Raw genomic sequence first — 22,440 nt, forward strand, 5'->3', positions numbered from 1 at the left:
AATGAGGAAATTTCATTTAAAATACTTGCGGCTTATAGTCTGAAAATTACAGTTGTTAAGATCTGCACAGTTGAAGATGACCACAATGTGTTCCATGGACATCTGCAATTTTTCAACTTTTATTGATTAAGAAGTTTGATTTGTTGGATGGGAATCTTGCTGGAAATAACACCGAATGTTAAAAGATTCATACATTATGGATGGTGATACAATTTATCCACAATCAACTTTGCTTGCTTGGTTGCTATGGATTCTCCCACCTCCTCACATGTTCCAAACATGAATGTTAGGTTCACTGGAGGCTGTAAATTGTTCATTGGTGTGACAATGTGTACCAATGGTTGCCTGAAATAGATTCCAACGCATCCAAGAGCTGTAAGACTAAAGCAAAATATTCTATGCTTCAAATACGCCTCTAGTTAATGTCATAAATTAATCAAAATGCAAGTCTCTGACCCCTGTGGAAATATCTGTGCGCGTGCACAATATACACCGAGACCGTGCTTTGCATTGGAAAAGTCTGATGCGACAGCAATTTTCTAGGAAGTAGTCGTGATTGAGTGTAAACACTTTTTTTTTTATACAAGGAAACAATTACTGTCTCTAGAAAAATAGTTTCAGAGCAACAAAGACAATCCTAAAAACACGCTTTTGCCAATTTCAAAACATCTCTCATGGTCACTCAAAGTCTTCTGGAGTACTTTTTATTTTATGTTTTGAATGACCCATTGTAGGTAATTTTCTTGGTTCAAGGCCATTGTAGGTATGTCAAAGTAAAAGTCTGCTTCATTGTCAATTTCTTCACATGCCAAGACACACAAAGAGATTGAAATTACGTTCCCACTATCACACGGTGACAAGACATAGTTCACAATGTACATACAAGTAAACAACACAAGACAAGACAAAATAAAACAAGACAGATGATCTTTGTTCAATTTTAAAGGGGCTGGGTGGAAGATGAGTGAATTTAACTCAACATTATTTTTTTGTCCTTCAACGGCCAAAATTGTCTACCAGAATAAATAAAACTTAATACAGTCCTATTTTCAAATTATCTTTTTTCAATGCCATCCTTTTTAATTGTAATATTTTCACATGTCTGCTATGTAATTCTATGATAAACACAGACGTTTATATTCATGCTGGTTATATGATACCTATCCAAAATTCCTGTCTTTAACCTCACACTGAGATTTCATGGAAACTCTCCGGAAATTTACCACCCCTAATGCTAGCTGTAAATAGGAACAACATCATGTATCGCGTGTTTTCACCTTATTCATCGACATGGCTTTGTTGATATGAAATGTACTTCTGCCCTTCAATATGTTCCTTGAGTTACATTTCTGTATGTTTACAGTATATCAAACTAGTAAACCAGCTGGCGTTTGTGTGAAAGCTGACTTTGACTTTTGACTTTGAAATCCATAACCTGCTTTTCAGTCATGTCTCTTAACAAACCTGTGTTTATGTATTGCACGCTCATGTGAGAGGAGAATACCATTGAGGATATATCGTAACAGCCTCCAGAGTCTGCTGGTCAATGTAGCAAAGCAATGACACTACAGATCTGAATTTCTTTAACCAATCAAATTTCAGATTCACCTGACAGGAACGGCTATGATTTATTTTATTTCAGGACACATACTATTACAGGGACAAACAATATGATAAGATGAACAAAAGATGCCCAAATGTAACATTGATGAAAGGTTGCGTTCCCCTGTGCGCGTCTGCCGGTTATGGTTAGGTAGTCTGAACTCAGAGGCTGTTATTCTGCCAGAATAACGTAATCAATAAATGCTAAGGGGTATTCGACTTGCTCTCATATTTCCGCTCTTGCCTTCAAGGGAACACACGAAGGACAACCAGAGAGAGGTAGTTACATACCAATTAGAATGATTATTCAATATTTGACTGGGATGAAACTGAATCGCACACGTTTGCATTGTGCACATGGCCTCTAACACCAACCTGCTAAACGGCGATGAATTCTGGCATTGATTGGCTCCTTCAGTAACTAGGCACAAGTCGCGAGCTTTTTGACTGGCCGGAAAGTTTTAGCTCGACTTGTTGCCACTTGTTACTCACTCAGGTTCAATGGTTTAGTGGCATGCTGGGTAATCGGGAGAGCCGGACTTTTTCCTGGAGAGCCACTCCAATGTGTGGGGATGGGGCCAGACCATCATTAATAGGCCATATGTGTGTGTGCGTGTGCGTGTGTGTGATTAAGAAAATGTCAGTTGAAGTCAGTTGCGTAATGCCACAAACAAAACATTCAAAAGCATAATTTTGTTTGTTCCTTCTTGCTGGCTTCCTGCTGCCTCATTACTTGCAGATAGAGGTTCAGATGGGTCAAGGTATTTCATTTGTCACGCTTCTGATGAGTTGAAGAGAGCCAATTTGCTGTGCACTGCATGTTGGCCTTTTGGGTCAGACTCGATACATTCACATTGTGAATAGCAGCAAACTGTATTTTCTTACCTAGAAACATTTCTAATGTATCAATTTGGAGTTCAAATTTATTGGTGGGTGCGTTGTGAAATCAAACAGATGACATAAGGATTGTGAAGATAAATGGGTCAGAGAATGAATGAACGAAGGAACGAACAAAGCATGGCTTCTGCGTTGATAACTACACGTCATCCTTTCATGAGTTTTATCACTGCCACAGATTACTGACCTTGAAGCAATTTCACAACACATATAACCACGAGTAGACATATGTGCTTTGCTTGACACCTAATGGCTTTCATCATTATGTTGTCAAGTGTCTCTCTACGTTATTGTGTGTCTGCTGATTTTCTTGAATTCTTGGCCAGAAATTCACAGCAAGAAGCATAGCGTCTGCAGTGGGTCAGGTACTGACTTAGGTTTGACCTCTTTCTTGTATTAAGTCAAGTCAAGTCAAGTTTATTTGTATAGCCCTAAATCACAAACAGTCTCAAAGGGCTTCACATGGACAAAAATTGACAATTATTCTCAATTATTACTCTTTGGGATTCTTTTAACCTTTTCCTCATTCTGCAACGCAAAGTTCACTTCCACTGGGCTACCACAGTGACTGATGGGGATTATATTGAGATGCTGACTCGAGCTTGAGGAGCCTTTTAAACTGAACAAAACACTTCATCTTACAAGTCAGAATCATTTAAATGTTTGCTGCAAATCTCTGGTTGGTCTAGCCTATTTGTTTTGATTTTCTTGACTTTTTTGGGGTTTCATGATGATAAAATAGTCACAAAGCAAAGAAGTAAACAATAGCATTCAGCTTGCGTTGCCCCAGCATTGATGTCATCAGGTTCATGCCTAAAGGACATAAAAAGAGGTATTTTTGAAATTGCAGAATACCGTCACACCTGACCACCTCCTATGATGCACCTCAATTGTCCATGATGACCTCTGACAGGTTTATATCATATGTCGAGCAAACTGAAAAGCTGTAAATTAACATTTTCAGAGGAAGCGACTGAAATGTGGGTGTTTTTCATCATATTATGAAAGAAGCAACCAAAGCACCATAACCTTTGGCAGAGGAGAGAGGGAGAGAGAAAGAACGCAGCTTGGTGACTCCACAGATGGCTACATGGAGAGAGATTCTTTCATCATCATTTCCGTCTTGAAAAAAGATATAATGTACGTCATAATAAACTCAAAAGTGTGTTCTTTCCATAAGTAAAATGTATGGTAACTAATGGTTTTGGTTTTGAGGGTCCCGGATTTTGAAAACTGATTATCTAAAAAATATTAAAAATTTGAAAATTTCTTTAGGATACTTTGAATCATCATAAATCCATAAATGTTTTTCTCCATCAATGTGCACCATTCCTTGAGGTCGAAAAAAAAAACAATTGTCATTTTGGGGATATTAAACCTGGTTTGGGAGACTGCCGTTTGTCACTTCATTCATACTAGTATTATCTGTGCAGCTCCACCATTGGTCAAATAATTGACCAATGGTGTGACCTAAAATGTAATAAATAAAAACGGCGATACGCTTCATCTTCCTTTTGCGCATGCGCACTACGTTACACACAGGAAGAACCATCGCGTCCCCCCGAGGACATTAAATCTACTTAAAAAGGTACTCAAAGAACATTCCGTTGTGATATTCTGCCCTCTTAACAGTAAACCTACATGTAACTTCCAACTAGACGCTGCACCTGACGTGTCTTTATTCGTAGTTCTGCGTCAGCATTGCTTTTCTCACATTGTTGTGCTAACCGGCGATAGCTAGCTACATTTAGCATTGTACCTTCCTGTTAAGCTAACGCCAGCTTTTGTTTCATTCATGCCCCTCTCGAGTCAAGTCCATTTTTAACTTGAACGCTTACCTCCATACATAAGGACTACTCAAAATGATAACCTACCAACTCAATCGCTTTAACGGTGCGTTTATGTGATTAATATGATGGCTGTCACAAGAATCTCTTCTGTATGAAAAGAGACGTATTCGGCTTGAGACGCCAACATGCACGGAGCGGCCAACTCATTAGGTACACCGGCATCATCTAATAACCACTACAGAATGTTTTTCCCTTTTGAAGTTGGTGTGTTTAGTGACGTTACTTGTGATATTCTCATATATATATTTATATATTTGTGCATACAATTGTAGTGTCTACTGTATACTATACTCTGCCTTTTGTCAACAACAAAAATGATAAACGCATGAATCGTGACAAAAGTTTCGAAAATTCTTACGGCATAAAAACGTGTTTGTTGCAACTTGTGTTAAACTGTCATGGATACCAAATGTTTTTGCCTGTGGGCACACAAGACAGACATGCATGGACAACAGCGTCTATTTTTTATTTTCTCTTACAGAGAAGTGGAACGTATTAAATATTCTTGATGCACAGTTTAAGGTCTATATACCAGCATGCTCTGTGTCCAACTACTATAAAGTATTGTTATCTGAGGGTCTGTTGGGAATGTCCATCTGAACCGCTTTATCCTCATGAGGGTCGCGGGTTGGCTGGAGCCTATCCCAACAGTCTTTGGGCGGAAAGTGGGGTACACCCCGAACTGGTCTCCAGTTTCCATTACCATCTCCGGCGTGTTTATGTGTGGTTATGATGTTCTTATGATGATTATTGCTAATTGCTACTGCTGGTCTGATTACGGGACCTGAGTCAAGAATTTGCTAATGCTTTCTCATGCTCAGCTCTTAGGAGCTCATCTCCAGGAGTAAAGCTGTATAAACGAAACGAAGGAAGCGGTGCGTCGTACGGGGAGCTGCCAGTGGACGTCGTCATGAGTTACAAGCCCATTGCTCCTGCGCCGTCTGGCTCCAACCACACACCGCCTGGTTTGTTTTTACACTAACCAAATAAGCTTGTCATTCTTCAGTCACTCGGACCTGTTTTCAGAAATACGCAGCTAACAAAACATCTACTTTGTTGTTGAAATTGACACATGCTTCAAGTGTGAGTTTGAAAGGTACGACTAAGTTTGGGTTTTGTTGCTGACTTTGTGGTGTGTATTCAGGCTCCTCCGTGCCCTCTCCTTCCCTCCCGTCGTCGTCGAACTTCCGGCCAGCTTTCAGCGACTTTGGCCCACCCTCCATGGGCTTTGTTCAGGTATGCTAGCTGCACTCCAGCATATCCGTGATGAGTCACAACGGTTGAATGGGAGACTGCTGAGCTCTGTTTTTGAAGATACTTTTTTCCCCCGACCGTGAACAGCAACACTTTCTTTGATATTTGTGAATTGCCACACGCTGGCTGACAATTTCGGAAAACAACCTGTGCCATTTTTCGGAGGGCATGTCAATTGGTCAAATTTTCTTTGAGCCAAACTTTTAAGTTTCAAGCAGCTTCAGATATGCTGCTGCTTGCTTAGAGCGAAAAAGGAAATGGAGAAATTACATGAGTGTCAAGAAGAGCCACAGTTGGCATTGCACTTTTAATTCATCTCAATGGAATATACGAGTAATAAGTTCACCAATAATGTGCTCTGGTCACATATAACGCCCAAGTCAAGTTGTTATTGGTGATTTGATGCATCTCTCGTTCTCTTTCTGAAAAATCCTGATCAGCCCGTCAAGGTCAGTCAAGGGTCGACTTACAGCGAACTTCTGTCAGTCATAGAGGAAATGAGTCGTGAGATCCGACCCACATATGCTGGAAGCAAAAGTGCTATGGAGAGACTAAAGAGAGGTATTAGACACCATTTGATCATCTGCATGCCCGACACTTTGTTAAAGTAGCAAGAGTTCATTATTCACTATTCAATTTATGTAGATTTAAGATTGGCGAGGAGTGCTACAAGAGAACACAAAAATTAAGACTTAATTGATGCAGTGAAAATAAAGTCACATATTTTGATAGTTATTAAACACCAAGCCTAATTCACTGTAATTGCTTCAGCCATCTGCATGTCTGGTAAAAGGTTTCTTGGAAATGTTTGACTTACTAATGAAGGGTGGAGTAGACTTGGGCTGAATCTTTTTTTTTTTTTTTAGAAAATGACCATAGTATTCCATGCTCAAAAGTTTGATCTTTTCTAGGTATCATTCATGCGCGTGCACTGGTCAGGGAGTGTCTGGCAGAGACAGAAAGGAGCGCCCGTACATAACCTTTACCCCCCCCCCCTGGCCCCTCTCCCTTTCCCATCATCTGGTTTTCCTTTTTTTTTAAAAATTCCTTTCTGGTTGCTTTTCACAGTTACATTGTCCTTGTCATGCCACCAGGCCCTTCTCTTTAAACTAATATTTTCCAAAAATATTCAGGCGTGATGTGGAGATTTTGAGTCGAGCTGTGAATAAGAAGCATAGTAAACCATTTCCTAGTGGTCAACACAGCCAGAAATACCAAATGATGTTTCCTTTAAGTTAAAACCAAAACTTGTCCTCAAGTTGGGAAATGTTTTCCTTTTTCTCTTTTGAGTATCATGAATAGAGCCCATTTGCTTTCCTGCTCACCTGCATCGGTCCTATTTTCTAGTCAATGTTCAACAAGAACTATGTACTGTACATCTCAAGTCAATTTGTTATTGTGGGAATTTTGTAAACCAAACTTTTGCAGTTCAGTATGTATATCTTAATTAAATGATAAAAAAAAAAGTTCAGCACCTGTGTCTTTCTTCCACATTTGAAAGATCAATTTAGTTGTTTTGAAATAACAATTAGACCACCTGGGGAATAGGCAATTAAATGCATGAATAAACACATTTATTAGGATTACACAATTGGTGCTTGCGTGACATTTGATGAGGGTAAAACACATCTAGTTTCACATTCAACAATTGTTTCCACAGAGTGACAGAAAGTATAGAAACAAACTAAATAGGTTGTTCACGTGAACTAAGAATAAAGGAGAAAACAACGCTCAAATGTGTTTTATGATTGTCAACGTCTCCATCTGCCAGGTAAATTGATGAGGAGAAAGCACTCCCGATGCCAACCCCGACATTGAACTCCAAAGAGACAAAAAGCTGTCTAATATTTCCAATTTAGCAGTGATTAGAAGAAAGTAAGAGACTGCATCAAAATCGCTTGTGTGGCACTTAACAGCGTTTTCATGAGGGAACAGAAAAGTACATGTGACCGAGATGCTTGAGGCCTTGAGTTGCTATCGGCAATGAAACACTCCAAGGGAGATACAAAGCAGAACATTGAGTGTCTAATGGAGGGCAGAGTTTGTCTTGTGTGACTCAAACTCAAACACCAGCATGCGGTGTTTGCTATGCTTTTGTCTTGAAATTCACAGGCATCTTCTCATTCCACTCCCTCTTCAACCCTGATGAGAGTAACAAAAGAATAATTGTAAACAATACAATTGAGAAGAATGGACAATGAGTCAACGTTGAACTGACTGTGGTAGCAGTTGGCGGTGGTGAGTTGTAGTTGAACAGGCCTTTGTAGCGCCCCTTCTCCTCCTTCTCCTTGGTTCGTATGCGCTCCTCCAAGGCTCGCAGCTCTTTGTTGACCGATGGTCCGAGAGACGGGTCGAGCTCCAGCACCTTGGCAAAGTCTGCTCGGGCCTCCGTCTCGTTCCACACCGCTGCGTGGGCCTTCGCTCGCTTGTAAAAGGCCTTTACGTTGTCTGGCACACAAGGACCAGCATGTCAAACCCATGATGGTCGAACCACCAACATTATGTTGCACAAATAATAACCTATGGCATTTAACGATCTTGACAATTAATAAAATCAATATTTTCACATCGAACAACTCCTGTTTATAGTTGAGCATCATGCATCAAATTTTACTCTTATCATGTCTTATCACATCTGCCTTGAAGCCCAAGCCGTTAGAGAATAATAAGCTGAGCCTTACCCTCGTATTTGAATGCGAGGGATGAGCAGTGCTCGATAACTTCGTAGTAGTGGCCTTGAAGTAGCTTGCACTGACAGTAGTTGAGGAGAAGAGGTGTGATCATGTGGTCCAGCTTGATCCACGCTTCATCTCCTGGTTGTTCCTGAAATGAAAAATTTAGCAGAGGTCAGACATAGTGGAAAAGCATTGATAGGGGACAGGCTGAGGCAGATCTCACTCACCTTCATCTGTAAATTTTTCAGGCAGGCGATGCCGTTGTAGTATTTGTCCGTGGCCTCCTGTATTCGGCCTTGCTTGAAGAGCATGTTGCCCTCCTCGTGCATGTGAGGCACGGAGGCCAGCTTCTCCTCATCTGTCATTGCCCACACATCGAGTTGGAATGAGCCCGGAGGAAGAACCTGCAAGCATACTGGAGCTCAATGGCAGCTTTTGCAGTCGCCGCATACAACACGACTGGATAATACAATCATCTCTTGCACAGGAAATGCAAAAATTATAATTTAAAACTCAAGTGTCTACCAGGCCCCCAGCTCATACCTGCATCAGCTCAATGGTGAAGACAAGAGGCTGTGGGTTAGCCTGAAGGTGATCCAGGTCTTTGTGGCCCAGCGAGTGGTGGGAATGGATCTGAGCAATGCCACAGCAATGCCGCTGGCCTTCTAGAGGGTCTTTCCCAATGCTGATGTTCCTCAGTGACTGGGACACCAGCGGGTAGAGTGCGGTGTGCTGAGATAAAAAAAACAGAAAATCTCAGTAGGCCAGATGTGTACAAAAACACCTCTGACATCCTATCGAAGGAGCTCGCTCACTTTGGCGTCACATGTGAAATCTGCAATTTCTCCTTCTCTCATCGTGATGATCACTTGTTCCCACACAGCTAGCTTAAACTTCTTGCCCAAGATGAGCTCCATTGGTTTGCTGCATCCACCCATGTTCCTGGAGTCATCCAGCATGGTGCCATCACACAGCCTGGTGCGGTAGTGGAAGACCACCTGGAAGAACAGATTATTCCACAAATGAATTTGGGTGATTATTTGACAAATAAACGGTTGCCCATAGGTGCAATGCTAATGATTGTCTCTGTGTGCCCTGCGATTAGGTGGCAACCAGATCAGGGTGTCCCCCACTTGATGCCTTGTGACTGCTGGGATAGGCTTCAGCACGCCCCGTGGGGACAAGCGGTACAGATAATGGATGGATTATACAATGTATCTTCACTTTTGGAATTGAACTAGATGTATTCAGTTGTCTACATTCTAAATTACGTATTTATTTTAAAAACTGAAAATATCTACAGAAAGCTGACAAAGTCTGGTCCATCCTGGCCAATCACATCTATGGAAAGTTGATTGCTACAGTAACCCAACCAATCAGCAGTGATAAACACAAGCCATACTGTCCCGCCCATATCCGTCCATCAGATGAAGGGAAAACATGGAAAGGGGGAGGAAAAAAAAGAATACTTTTAAACCACGAAACGATTAACAACCAGTTTCTTCGATGTGCGTCGACGCTATGTCTTGGAATAAGTAAAATGCTTAGGTAGAGTAAAAGAAATCAAATGTTAGCCGAGATATGACAACAGATACAAGTTAGCATTAGCGAACGGGCTCCGTCAAATTTGCTAAGTATTCCCAAGACCTAAATTAAACGCAGTGACCCACAAATGAAACTAACTTTACCTTTGTTCCATCGGGGAAGGTTGAAAGCTGTCCTTTACCCGGGCTAATCAATTTTTTACTGATCCCTTCGTTCAATAGCCTTCTTGCCTCTTCCTCCATCCTTGGCAGAGTCGTAAATGACGACAAAACACGATGTTTACCGAAGACAGCCGATTCTAGTTTAACACGTTTCGGCTGATCGGCGCCCCCTGATGGTCGGCGGTAGTGATGTGCATTGCAGTTCTTTTAAGTGAACTGCATCTTTAGAATCGGTTCACTCAAAAAATTCGTTCAAAAGAATCGTTCACCGAAACGTTCGCTAAACTTTATTTATTCTTTTTTTTTTTTTTTTACCTCATGTAGTGTACCTATTGAAGTGTCCATGAGGTGTACTTAAACACAGGCTACTTCATTAGGGAAAAATCATGGTCAAAATTAAACTGAAAGTGAAAAGTGCCACATCCGCCCTCACCCCCACCTCCTGACTGGCTGTTTGATCTGTGACGTCCCTGGACACTCCATTAGGCACACCACCATTTTCAGGTGTACCTAATCACAGGCCACTTCATTAGGGAAAATTCATGGTCAAAGCTTAACTGAAATAGTGTTGGCTCGTGAGTGAACGATTCGTTCAAAAGAACGAGTGACTTCCTAAAGTGATTCCCTCTTTTTTCAGTTCATATGACTTCAACCAGTAGTTGTCGGTAATGCTCATTGAAGCTGGTGCCACCTCGCCGTAAAACAAAACGAAGAAGAAAATGACCTAACTTCCCGTTCACGAACGAGTCGTGAATTGCATTTCCCGTTCACCAACTGAACGGATGTGTGAGTGAACGAGTCAGTGAGTGAGTGATTTGCATTTCCAGTTCATCGCGAGAACGGATCAGTTAGGGAACGAATCCTGACTTCCCCATTCGCGAACGAGTTCATGGGGGAACTGCCTTCCCGTGCATCAACGGATCAGTCAGTGAACGTGTTGCCTCTCCCTCCTGGCATGAACTATGTAAGCCAGAATGTAGATTTACAATTTGCCAAGGAAAGAAAGAACCACTCACTGAAACACCACTTCTTTTATGCACGTTTTCTCCAAGCTAACGGCTAACTTTATTGCAAGAAGGGATGCGCCGTTATGCAACAACGGGGAGATTAGGGTTAGGGTTGGATGTAGTTTGCTCCCAGCTAATATAATAATGGGTACTAGCATATATCTTCCATGTTCTATGAGCCAGGCTTCTGTAGTGTAGTGGTTAGTGCTTTGGACTCTGACCACAGTGATGTGAGTTCAAATCTCAGTGGAAAAACCAAACGTTTTATCATGGAAAAATTTGCAACATAGTTGAACCATTTTGGCATTTCTCTATATTCGCTTGTCAGATATTCCATGAAACCATGTATCCACCATCCCTCACAACCCAGGGTTCTATAGTGTAGTGGTTAGTTCTCTGGACTCTGGACCCAGTGACTTGAGTTCAAATCTCAGTGAAGACCCGAACTTTATATTGGAAAAATTTGCAACATAGTTGCTCCCACATAAAACCATTTTGGCATTGATCTATTATCCCTATTCGCTTGTTAGGTCTTCCATGAAACCATGTATCTTTCATTCCTCACAAGCCAGGGTTCCATAGTGTTGTGTTTAGTCCTTGGGGCCGCATTCCAACATGTTTTCCAAGATTCCCTCGTTAAGTGCACCTGCGTGAAAAGTTTTAGCTCCTGCAGAACGTGAAATGAGCTAAAACTTTTCACGCAGGTGTGTTTAACGAGGGTAACTTGGAAAACATATTGGAACGCGGCCCCGAGGACTAGAGCTTGACACCTGTGACCTTTGACCATGATATTTCCCTAATATAGTGGCCTGTTATTAGGTACACTTGAAAATGGCGGTGTACCTAATGGAGTGTCCGTGTGATTCCCTCGTTAAGTGCAGGTGCGTGAAAACTTTTAGCTCCTTTTGAACGTGAAAGAAGCTAAAACTTTTCACGCACCTGCGCTTAACGAGGGTCACTTGGAAAACATATTGGAACGCGGCCCCTGGAGGACTGGAGGTCGACACCCTTGGTTTAAGTGAAAAGTGCCACACCCGCCCTCACCCCCACTTTCTGATTGGCTGTTTGACCTGTGACGTCACTTGGACACTCCATTAGGTACACCACCATTTTCAAGTGTACCTAATAACAGGCCAGTTCATTAGGGAAAAATCATGGCCAAAGCTTAACTGAAAGTGAAAAGTGCCACACCCGCCCTCACCCCCACTTTCTGATTGGCTGTTTGAGCTGTGAATTTTCCCTAATATAGTGGCCTGTTATTAGGTACACTTGAAAATGGCGGTGTACCTAATGGAGTGTCCGTGTGATTCCCTCGTTAAGTGCAGGTGCGTGAAAACTTTTAGCTCCTTTTGAACGTGAAAGAAGCTAAAACTTTTCACGCACCTGCGCTTAACGAGGGTCACTTGGAAAACATATTGGAACGCGGCCCCTCGAGGACTGGAGGTCGACACCCTTGGTTTAAGTGAAAAGTGCCACACCCGCCCTCACCCCCACTTTCTGATTGGCTGTTTGACCTGTGACGTCACTTGGACACTCCATTAGGTACACCACCATTTTCAAGTGTACCTAATAACAGGCCAGTTCATTAGGGAAAAATCATGGCCAAAGCTTAACTGAAAGTGAAAAGTGCCACACCCGCCCTCACCCCCACTTTCTGATTGGCTGTTTGAGCTGTGAATTTTCCCTAATATAGTGGCCTGTTATTAGGTACACTTGAAAATGGCGGTGTACCTAATGGAGTGTCCGTGTGATTCCCTCGTTAAGTGCAGGTGCGTGAAAACTTTTAGCTCCTTTTGAACGTGAAAGAAGCTAAAACTTTTCACGCACCTGCGCTTAACGAGGGTCACTTGGAAAACATATTGGAACGCGGCCCCTCGAGGACTGGAGGTCGACACCCTTGGTTTAAGTGAAAAGTGCCACACCCGCCCTCACCCCCACTTTCTGATTGGCTGTTTGATCTGTGACGTCACTTGGACACTCCATTAGGTACACCACCATTTTCAAGTGTACCTAATAACAGGCCAGTTCATTAGGGAAAAATCATGGCCAAAGCTTAACTGAAAGTGAAAAGTGTCACACCCGCCCTCACCCCCACTTTCTGATTGGCTGTTTGATCTGTGACGTCACACAGACACTCCTTTAGGTACGCCGCCATTTTCAGGTGTACCTAATAACAGGCCACTTTATTAGGGAAAAATCATGGCCAAAGCTGAACTGAAAGTGAAAAGTACCACACCCGCCCTCACCCCCACCTCCTGATTGTCTGGTTGATCTGTGACGTCACACGGACACTCCATTAGGTACACCACCATTTTCAGGTGTACCTAATAACTATGCATTTTTTGTACGTGTGAAGAATCTGTATTTGACTACTTACTCTTTATTTTGGGGGACACCAACACATATTACAGAACGTAAAACACATATACATATAATCATATAAAGCAGTTAACCAAATGTCGGATTTTTGTTTTCATGCCCCAAAAAATAAAAACAAGGAATAAAACACTAGACAAGTTTTAACAGGTTTTAATGTTTATTCAAATAATAATAACAATAATAATAAAAGTAAATATCAAACCAGCAATCTAATGTGAAATTGCAGTAGATATATTGGATAACAATATTTAGGGGTATATATGCATACACGTTGTTTTAAGTGTTATGAAATAAAGATTACCCAAAGAGAAGCATAATCTCCCCGCAAATCGACATTCTGGCTTACATAGTTCACGCCAGGAGGGAGACGCAACACGTTCACTGACTGATCTGTTGATGCACGGGAAGGAAGGCAGTTCACCTATTGACTCGTTCGCGAAAGGGAAAGTCAGGATTTGTTCCCTCACTGATCCGTTCTCGCGGTGAACTGGAAATGCAATTCGCGACTCATTCCTGAACGGGAAGTTACGTCGTTTTCTTCTTCGTTTTGTTTTACAGCGAGGTGGCACCAGCTTAAATGCGCATTACCGACACCTACTGGTTGAAGTCATATGAACTGAAAAAAAGAAGGAATCACTTTAGGAAGTCAATCGTCCACTCTCGTTCACTGAAAAGATTCGCTCTTTTGAACGAATCGTTCACTCACGAGCCAACACTGGTCGGTGGGCTTGCAGTCGATTGTGACTCACTGTGAAAGCTTTTCGTGCGTTTAGCTGAGTTGCATATCAGTTTGTCTTGTTGAAATGTTCAAAACAGGCCCACATGTTGGAATGAGGGAGGAAGCCACAGTACCCTGATAAAATCTTCACAAGCACAGAGAGAATATGTAAAATCCATACAGCAGGGCACACTATTTGAAAGCAAACCTCAGAACTGTAAACCAAACGTTAACCACTGCCTCACCGTGCTACCCTGCATTTTAATTAAAGTATAGGTAAAGATGAAAATTTACAAAAAAAAAATATTTTATTTTCACAGTCTGTAGTCACATAGCCCAGAAAGTACACTGGTCATTTCATGTAGTGGAAAAAGCCAACAAAGACAAGAACTGTCAGTGGTTATCACAACAAGAATAACTACCCAATACATCAGTGCTTTGCCAATGTATTGACAAAAGAACAAAAGTAAAAGTGGTTCATGAGATATTTGGTGAAACCTCATTTTTCAAAATAAGGCAGGTAGAACAACTTGAAGCCTCTTCTTCCTCGGACAGCACAGCTGATGTATATCACATGATACACTGGAGAGAGTTCATAGAATAGGAACATTATTATTCATATAACTATCCGGAATGTAAAAAAAAAAAAAAAAATTCCGAGTGAGACTTGACATTTTGTTACCTCCAGGAATGAAGAGCAAGAATCCAGGCACAAAAAAGATGGCGCTTGAAACGCCTGTGAGAAAACAGAATACTTAGCCTGTATTCAGAATAAATCACGTTTGATTCCAGCCCTAGATTTTGAAAAGGTAATGTGAAGGACAAAATGTGTTGGTGTGTGTCTGTTTTGCCAAAGAGGAATTTCTCCCTCCTTTAGAACAGACAATACACTTTCTATATTCTATTGCCTGTTGACAATGATATTATAAATGTTCTCACATAAAAAAAAAACACTATTGCTTCTAAGCAGATGTTTATGTTTCTTACCTGCATTTGGATTCAGCTGTATGACAACACCAGTGAAAATAAGAGCTACAAAAAAAGATGACATGCAAATTACCAGGGTCCGGTTCAAATTGAAATGGGCTGTTTGGATCCATGTGGGCATCAAACTTACCAACTCCAGTGAACAGGAGAAGGAAGGAAGCAAGGACAACTCTTCTGTTTTTCTTCACCAGCGGATGAGAAACCCACCTGCTCAACAAATTCATGTACAGTGAGGGACCAGCTTGAGTTGTCTGTGTATATTTGTGTGTGTGATGCGATCTCACCCGCAACAATGTGCTGAAAGTTGTGTGACAGAACTCAAGGTGCTGAAGGACCACTGAGAGCTGCAGTAAGACAGAGTGGCGGGGTCACTGTGCAAAAAAAACAGCAACATTCAACTGTATCAGTACAAAACACAAACTCATAAAAAATCCAGTACAACCTCACTTTTCCACAAAAACACAGTGCAACCTTACATTTCCACAATACTCACACATTTTCGGAAATGGCCAGAGAAATGACTGAATTGATTGTTTAAATTTACACGTAATTTGTGGGCAGGCACTCCATGTACTCATAGTATATAAATATTTCACATCAGTTAGCAGTTTTTGTTTTGTTTGTAATGATTCATTATAGACATGAAACTGATTTGGGCCAACCTGATTTTGAAGAAGTTGTTAAAAGAGGAATTGCCATTGTTGGTAAGCGGATCTTCATTTTCCAAATTCTACAATAGAACAGAAAATGGTAAAGCAACAAAAACACCAAAAGCACATTAGTGCAATAGGTGAGTCTTACTTGATACTTCAGGTTACTGTGCTCGGCCGAGGCAAGCAAAACGGGCGAGGGATGAGGTTGAGGTTTAGAGAAAGTCAGAGGCCCGAACGTGAGCTCTGCTTCTCTGTCCTTGTCCCGAGCATCCCATCCGTCAGCGTCCACGCCAGACATGTCTCCTTCTTCATCCACCTCCAACACGAAGGCATCGTCGATAGTGAACTGTGTTGCCATGGTGATTGCCTCTTACACGTTGATGGCTTGTGGTTTGAGGTTCACTGTGGTTGGGGGGAAAATAAGAACAGATGTCATCGCAACTCATAATCATGAGCATAAAAATAGAGACAGCATTTTTTAAAGGCAATTCTAAAATTGGATTTTTGTACTAAAGTGTTAGTACAAAGATAAGTAATTATAAGTTAACCCTGATTTCCTGCGTGATCTAGCTAACACCAGTTAAATCTTTACTTGTGAGCGGAAAAAAGTCATTTGCGTGTTAGGGCAAACAGGAAGGCTAAGCTGCTCTGATCTCAGTCTTTGTTTCCGCTAGACGATCAGATGACCAAGAGGAAAACTTACTATCTTCAAACACTTTTTCCTTCTCAGAAGTTCAGCTGGACTCCAACACGTTTGACACAAGACTTACATATCTCCTCAATTTCTAGTAACATCAGCGGAAGCTGCTGGTAGCAAGATGCTAGCTCTTTGAGAGCGTCAAACGCGTTCCCAAAACTTCCCAGTCTCTCGCTCTTTTTAGTTGTTTTCCCCCCTCAGCAGCCGGCTATCGATTGCACATGCCTGATTACGCCCAGTGGATGTCCGGGAGCGCACTCAATCGACGATCGATTTATCGATGGAGCTACCCATGTTGATGACCACAGTTTTACTTCTTTCAAGTTCAACCAGAGAATTTATGACTACCGTAAAGTTATTTTTAGAGCTACAACAAAACTACATAAATTGTTTTGAAAAATATAAAAAGCCTATATGTGGCAGAATATATATCAAAACATATCAATTAACCTGTTTGGTGCATTTTTTTTTCCCACAAGTGCGAGTCACTGAAATATGCTAATATTGCACTATATTTGCAACATATCAAGTAACACGATATATATTTTTTTACATATCAATTAAGCTGTTTGGTGCATTTTTTCGCACAAAGTGCGACTCACTGAAATATGCTAATATTGAACTATATTTGTCCTGCAAATTGTTCAAAAAACGATTTTCCAATCACCTGAAGGATGCAGTGTAGAGGTTCACTTGGCATTTTTGAAGGAGCCCTGCAAAGCTGGTGTGCCCCATGTTCTCTTTCTCTACGAAGAAATGCTTGATTTATGCCATCTAGTGGTAAACTGTGTTATTACAACTCTAATCTTTTCAGGTCGTGTGGAGGAGACAAATGTAAAATTTTCACAAATAATGCAGGGGCCACTCGGACTCGGTGTTTGGCGCTGGCCACAACACAGCAGCAGCTACATGGACGAGTTGGATGACTCGTTCACAAGTCTTACAACTGAAGGGAGGAAGGGGCTGGTGGACCTGCTGGTATTTCATTTTTGATGCACTCATGTTGGAAAGAGCAACTCACATTGGAATAAATCAAAAGCTGGTAGTCAAGTGCATGAACCAAACAAAAATGATTAAAACACTTCAGTTTAACATCTAGTATGTTTTTATCTCCCCGCAGTAGTTTTGGAAAAATAAATTATGTACTCAAAATGTACCAAGGTCTAAGTGCCACTCATCTAGAAACTAGCACAAATGAGTGTTGCTTGAAAGTGCTGCTAATAAAAACTAATGGCAACTCATGGTGTAATCAGACTTTTCAAAATGTTCCCCTCTCCAAAAAAAAAAAAAATCTCATTGCAGTTGGTATCTACTGTGTGGGCAAATAATTTGTTTTCCAGTTCTTAAGTGGTTGAGCATGTCCAACAAACAAGAAGATTCCCTAGTAGAGGTTCTGTTTTGTCATTATAAAGAAACATTGTTTTCCAGAGGCTTTACATTTTTGAAAAATTTCATATTTTTAACGATGAAAACACTCACTTATTCAGCTAGGCAGTTTTTTCCTTTGTAAGAAAATGGCTGAGGTGCTTGCCTTTAGACCTGCCCCATATGTAAAGTGCCTTGAGATAACCTCTGCCATAAATCAGCGCAACATATTGTAAATAAAATTGACTTGACTATTTTAATAATTCAATTTTTAACCCCCGTCTCTTTCGTGTTCACATCTGGACGAGCCACCAAGTCATTATAATTTGCCTTTAGCTGCAGTACTGTATTTGGGGATCAAAGCGCCGCGGCGTTGCAGACTTTGGTTCAGGCCTTGAAAGCACCTTTTAATCAGTTATTAAAAATTGTGTCCTGATATCCACTTTGCATGTAGCCCAAGGCTTCTCAATGGATTTGCTCTATGTTGCGAGATATCAGTGGAACACACTTCCTGCAACCTTGGGTGCAACATGTGTAGTCAGCAAGACTTGGAATGGTCCCTCCCGTCGTGGCTGGCCCATTTCCTTCCTTTGATGACCTCGATGTAGACCCAGTCTCCTGGATTGATGGGGTTGTCGACCTGTGAGGAGGAAAGATCAAGCGGCAGTAAATTTGTCTTTGACACAGTTTGAGCGTCCTGATCATATAATCTGCCAAGGACTGCTCTTCATCTGTTGTTTGCAACTCTCGTAGTCAATTGTAGTGCCCATTTAACTGGCAAATAGGAATGTTTGCGGGAAGAGTTTGAACACTTCCTAATGATTCCCTTTAACCAAAAACTATTTATGACAGGGGCGTTCCCATTTATTGCCTCCTGGTTTAAAAGAGATTGTCTTATCCATGCCTTCTTTGTCCTCACACGCTCGCACCCACACAGGGTGTGAACACACACACACACACACACACACACACACACACACACACACACACACACACACACACACACACACGCACCCACGCAGACAAAGAGATTCTAATCCATCTCTCATGTAGCTTCTCTTGATAGAATCTCCTATTGGTAAATGTATAGCAGACGTTTTAGCATATAATCCCATACTCTGCTCTCTCACTTCTACCTTTTCATGTCGGTGCAGTCGTAGGTGGCCCCTATTGCAGTCATTGTCTTGTTAACTGTCGCCTTGTGACTCCTATGCATGACTGTGTGAATGTCAAAAATTGAACGTACCTAACTTTCTGACCATCCAACCTCCACTGTGGTGCAAAAAAACTTACTATTGTATTGAGTAGGTACATTGAGCAACCTAGCTTCCTCCTGACTGCCAAATGTCCTGTTCTAAAATTTATATAACTCGACCTCTACGTCTTAAGCTTGATGAGCCAAAATATAAGATCTTGCTCTTGTTTCCTACCGTTTTAGCCTATTTGTTTTATCCAAATCCGTTCAATCTCTGATTATAATCTGTAGCCCTACGTATTTTTCAAATTTTTATTTATTTATTTATCAAATCTCCTCAGTTCTGTCAAACTCAGTGCACAATGAACCTCCCTTCCACTTTGAACCAAGCTTCACCAAATTTGGGAACGCCGTAGCAAGGAGTGCGATTTGGTTGTCAGACACTCCAAGTCCATATCTTTTTGCCGCACTTCACCCTATCAAGTTGGTGTTCTTTTGTTGTTGCTTCAGAGTGACCCCATCCATCACTCTTGAATGAGTCCATTGTTCAAATGAGTCAATTTTCATCATTGTGAGTTCCTCCGCTTTTCACTGTCTTTTCCGTCCCCGAGGATGTTGTATTTCCTCCGGAGTGTACTTGTCCTCCTCCAAGCACAACAGCAGTCTTTTCTTGTCCTTCGCCAAAGGTCAAAGGTGCTTCAGAGCCAGGCACCATTTTGTGGTTGTTCACGGCTGCAGGCGGAGACTCGGATTGGGTTTCAGGGACTCTGACGCTGAGAATGACAGGCTGGGACATAAAAACTTGTAAGACTATTTCCAAATGTAGCTGCTTCCATCAATTTGCTGGTAACATTTATTTACCAAAGTTCAAATTCTCCTAATAACAGCGGTCTCGTTTTTATATCGTAAATCCTGCAACTCATCCTATTTTTGAGCTACATTTTATCTATAGTTCCAATTTAATCGGACAGTATGTTGTCTTCAGTATCATTATTGAAAATCAACTCATCGAGGTCTGCGTTCCACATCAAGCCCTGATCTGTATGTCTTGACCTATCACATGTTATTGTCATGCTTGCTCAAAAATGTGACTTAGAGTATGGTGCTGTGAATTCTCAATCTCCCCAATGAAATTGGATCCCACCTCGTAGTTCTTATCTTTCTCATGTTCCTGTTAGCCTGCAATTGTCCAAATCAAAAATGTTTTCTTTTAACTGTCTTTCTTTTGAACCTCTAAATCTCTCGTGTTGCTAAACTATCTACACCAGAACAAAAGATTTACCACAATATAACACCAAATGTATTCGAAAATTCATTGTCATAAAGTGTTGTATTATTACTATCTTCCACTATCTGTCCTAGTCCTACTCACTCCCCCCCTTCTGAGGCTTGGCAACGCCCATGCCTCACACCTTGACAAACTTTTTGGGAGAATGCGTTCTTTACTACATACGATTCCATCATTATTTAATTTGACTTTCTTTCCAAAACGCTTCTCAATTTCTCAGTTCACACATCTTCTACATGTGTTACTGGTTCTCCAGTTTTTTTTTTTTTTCTAGTTAATTATCAATCCAAAAGCTATGTGTTTCTTTCTAACATTCAACCTGCTCAAAATCACTCTTTCATCAAAGTCGCTCTACTAATTTTCTATAGTAGTCACCAACAACTTCAACCATTCAACCTGTAATTTCTTTTCATTCAGGCTATCATTCATCAATGTTCATTTGCATCTCACACGCAGTCTCCAAAAAGGAGTCTTTCTATCACATTGGTCCCAATTCATCCAAGCTCACCACACAACATTCATATATCATTTCCAACTCAGGTTTCCTGGTAGAACAATCCACCAATTCAAAAAAAAACTTAACTAAAACAAACAATTGGCAAATTAATCTGATTTTTTTTTTTTCCTTTGTTTTTAAATTTGAAGAACTCAATCTCTCAGATTTAGCTTGCATTTAGAATTTTGTATAATCTTATAACACAACCAATCAATTATTCCTATTAAATGTAGCATTGCAAAATCTTAAATTCACAATTTAGCTTCTTCCAATTCTTGAAAGCATGTTCTGTCATTTTTTCTTCTTCGAATTTTTCATGTGGGCTCGACACTTAACATGCACTAGTGTGGATTAGTTTCTGCTTGCAAACAGATTTCTCTCTTTTTCCTCTCATTTTTATCTTTCAAAATCATTTCTGTTCTGCGGTGCAAATTGGATAGACCACAGTCTAGCAAAAAAAATTTTTTTATACTAAAACTTTAGCCAATGTTCATCATTTTAACATATACGCACACACATGCACAGCTCTCGCATGCAAAAGGTAGTTCCCAGCAACAATGATTCGTCACAGGCTGGCCATTTCCTGTGGTCGATCATGAGCTGGTCCCTCCCATGCACACGAGGACAGCACATTCTAATTTTATTTATTTATCTTCTAGAAGCAAGTTGCATTTCTTTACCACTTGATTTGCATATTTTAACTTCAGTGTAACACAATTTGAGCTCTAGTCATTTGTAATTTGGGCATACAAACAGCATTGTCATACTTCTTGGATGGACAGGACTTCTAATAATCTAAAAAAATTCTAATAATCTGACAATGACATGTTTTGCTGTCATATGGGCATCTATTCTTTCTTTCTCTGTATGAGCATAAGCGGTCAAAGAGGAGGAAGCTTGTCATGCTAAACATTTGGCTTCTCCTCTGCTCTTTCCTCCACCCTTTGATTGATATTGTTTTGCAAAACGACACTCTCGTGTGAAGTGTCCTCGTCTCCCACAGTTCCAACAGTTGTCAGAATCTCGTGGGGGTTTTGAATTATATGGCGGCCTGCGACCTTGTTGGTATCTAACTCTTCCTCTGCCCCTTTGGGAACTTTGGAAGAAGATCGTTGTATCTTCATTTAGATCATTATCATCATCTAGATGAAATACATCAGAACTTTTGCCTATCTCAATCCCTTTATCAGCGTCTCCGGGCCACTGCATGTTTTTTGTAAACCAAGCAGTGTCCGCTTCCACCAAGTGTTTCCTCACCCAACTGCCCATTTCAGGGCGGAAATTAGTGAGGAGCGCATTTTTAAGCTGTTGTTGATAAGCACTCTCAGCTGTATCATTGAATGGGATGCCACTATGCACCCTGAATTCTTTTTCAAATCTCAATTGAATGGCGGCCTCATCACTTTTCAACTTTCTATCTTTTGTCTTTTGGATTTGTTCTCTTCTTTCTTGTGAAGCCTTCAACCACATTTTAGCACAATCCAATTCACTCTCTTTTCTTTTCTTTTTCAGTCCATTTTTCTTTTTATCCACACTCTCTTCCAAAACATCAACAACTATCTTCCACACTTCAACTCTCAACTTCCCTTCTACTCCATACTTTTTCTTCCACTTCGGCATATATTGCATGCAATTAAGAAATCTACTCGCCATGTACTTCTCATCTCCGTC

The 22,440-nt window shown here is 41.0% G+C and overlaps 3 protein-coding genes across 5 annotated transcripts; 1 reads left to right on the forward strand and 2 right to left on the reverse strand.

Moving 5' to 3' along the window:
• Nucleotides 1-3,961: 3,961 nt before the first annotated feature.
• On the forward strand, nt 3,962-7,074 carry cdk2ap2 (cyclin dependent kinase 2 associated protein 2). Of its 3 annotated transcripts, none has more exons than XM_049720514.2 (6): nt 4,017-4,087; nt 4,429-4,499; nt 5,171-5,314; nt 5,494-5,585; nt 6,044-6,164; nt 6,515-7,074. In XM_049720514.2, exons 2-6 carry the CDS (start codon nt 4,475-4,477, stop codon nt 6,580-6,582), a joined length of 450 nt encoding a protein of 149 aa, XP_049576471.1. In that variant the 5' UTR covers nt 4,017-4,087; nt 4,429-4,474; the 3' UTR covers nt 6,583-7,074. The 3 variants fall into 3 exon arrangements, with proteins under 3 accessions (XP_049576473.1, XP_049576471.1, XP_049576472.1); XM_049720515.2 differs by having other exon boundaries at nt 4,449-4,499; XM_049720516.2 differs by lacking the exon at nt 4,429-4,499 and having other exon boundaries at nt 3,962-4,087.
• An 81-nt stretch (nt 7,075-7,155) lies between these two features.
• Nucleotides 7,156-10,134, reverse strand: aip (aryl hydrocarbon receptor interacting protein). The gene is made up of 7 exons (XM_049720513.1): nt 9,967-10,134; nt 9,094-9,276; nt 8,822-9,010; nt 8,506-8,682; nt 8,285-8,426; nt 7,822-8,051; nt 7,156-7,745 (listed from the first exon to the last, which is right to left on the reverse strand). Exons 1-7 carry the CDS (start codon nt 10,063-10,065, stop codon nt 7,740-7,742), a joined length of 1,026 nt encoding a protein of 341 aa, XP_049576470.1. The 5' UTR covers nt 10,066-10,134; the 3' UTR covers nt 7,156-7,739.
• Nucleotides 10,135-14,377: 4,243 nt separating this feature from the next.
• Nucleotides 14,378-16,668, reverse strand: tmem134 (transmembrane protein 134). Its single transcript, XM_049720897.2, has 8 exons — nt 16,432-16,668; nt 15,877-16,130; nt 15,738-15,805; nt 15,360-15,446; nt 15,206-15,282; nt 15,076-15,120; nt 14,771-14,824; nt 14,378-14,670 (listed from the first exon to the last, which is right to left on the reverse strand). The coding sequence occupies exons 2-8, from the start codon at nt 16,084-16,086 to the stop codon at nt 14,588-14,590; spliced, it is 624 nt and encodes a 207-aa protein (XP_049576854.1). The 5' UTR covers nt 16,087-16,130; nt 16,432-16,668; the 3' UTR covers nt 14,378-14,587.
• Nucleotides 16,669-22,440: the final 5,772 nt, after the last annotated feature.

This window comes from Syngnathus scovelli, chromosome 5 (assembly GCF_024217435.2).
Source record: "Syngnathus scovelli strain Florida chromosome 5, RoL_Ssco_1.2, whole genome shotgun sequence".
NCBI classification, from domain to species: domain Eukaryota; kingdom Metazoa; phylum Chordata; class Actinopteri; order Syngnathiformes; family Syngnathidae; genus Syngnathus; species Syngnathus scovelli.

Excerpts from the sequence above, each read along its gene's own strand:
- cdk2ap2 (XM_049720514.2), top strand. The coding sequence starts at position 4,475 with ATGCACGGAGCGGCCAACTCATTAG. Across the intron at positions 5,315-5,493 it reads CTCCAACCACACACCGCCTG|GCTCCTCCGTGCCCTCTCCT; the intron begins GTTTGTTTTTAC and ends GTGTGTATTCAG. Across the intron at positions 6,165-6,514 it reads TATGGAGAGACTAAAGAGAG|GTATCATTCATGCGCGTGCA; the intron begins GTATTAGACACC and ends GATCTTTTCTAG.
- aip (XM_049720513.1), bottom strand. The coding sequence starts at position 10,065 with ATGGAGGAAGAGGCAAGAAGGCTATTGAACGAAGGGATCAGTAAAAAA. Across the intron at positions 9,277-9,966 it reads CCTTCCCCGATGGAACAAAG|GTGGTCTTCCACTACCGCAC; the intron begins GTAAAGTTAGTT and ends CTGTTCTTCCAG. Across the intron at positions 8,052-8,284 it reads CCTCGCATTCAAATACGAGG|ACAACGTAAAGGCCTTTTAC; the intron begins GTAAGGCTCAGC and ends CTTGTGTGCCAG.
- tmem134 (XM_049720897.2), bottom strand. The coding sequence starts at position 16,086 with ATGGCAACACAGTTCACTATCGACGATGCCTTCGTGTTGGAGGTGGAT. Across the intron at positions 14,825-15,075 it reads ACAGCTGAATCCAAATGCAG|GCGTTTCAAGCGCCATCTTT; the intron begins GTAAGAAACATA and ends GTTTTCTCACAG. Across the intron at positions 14,671-14,770 it reads CTTGCTCTTCATTCCTGGAG|TGTATCATGTGATATACATC; the intron begins GTAACAAAATGT and ends AACTCTCTCCAG.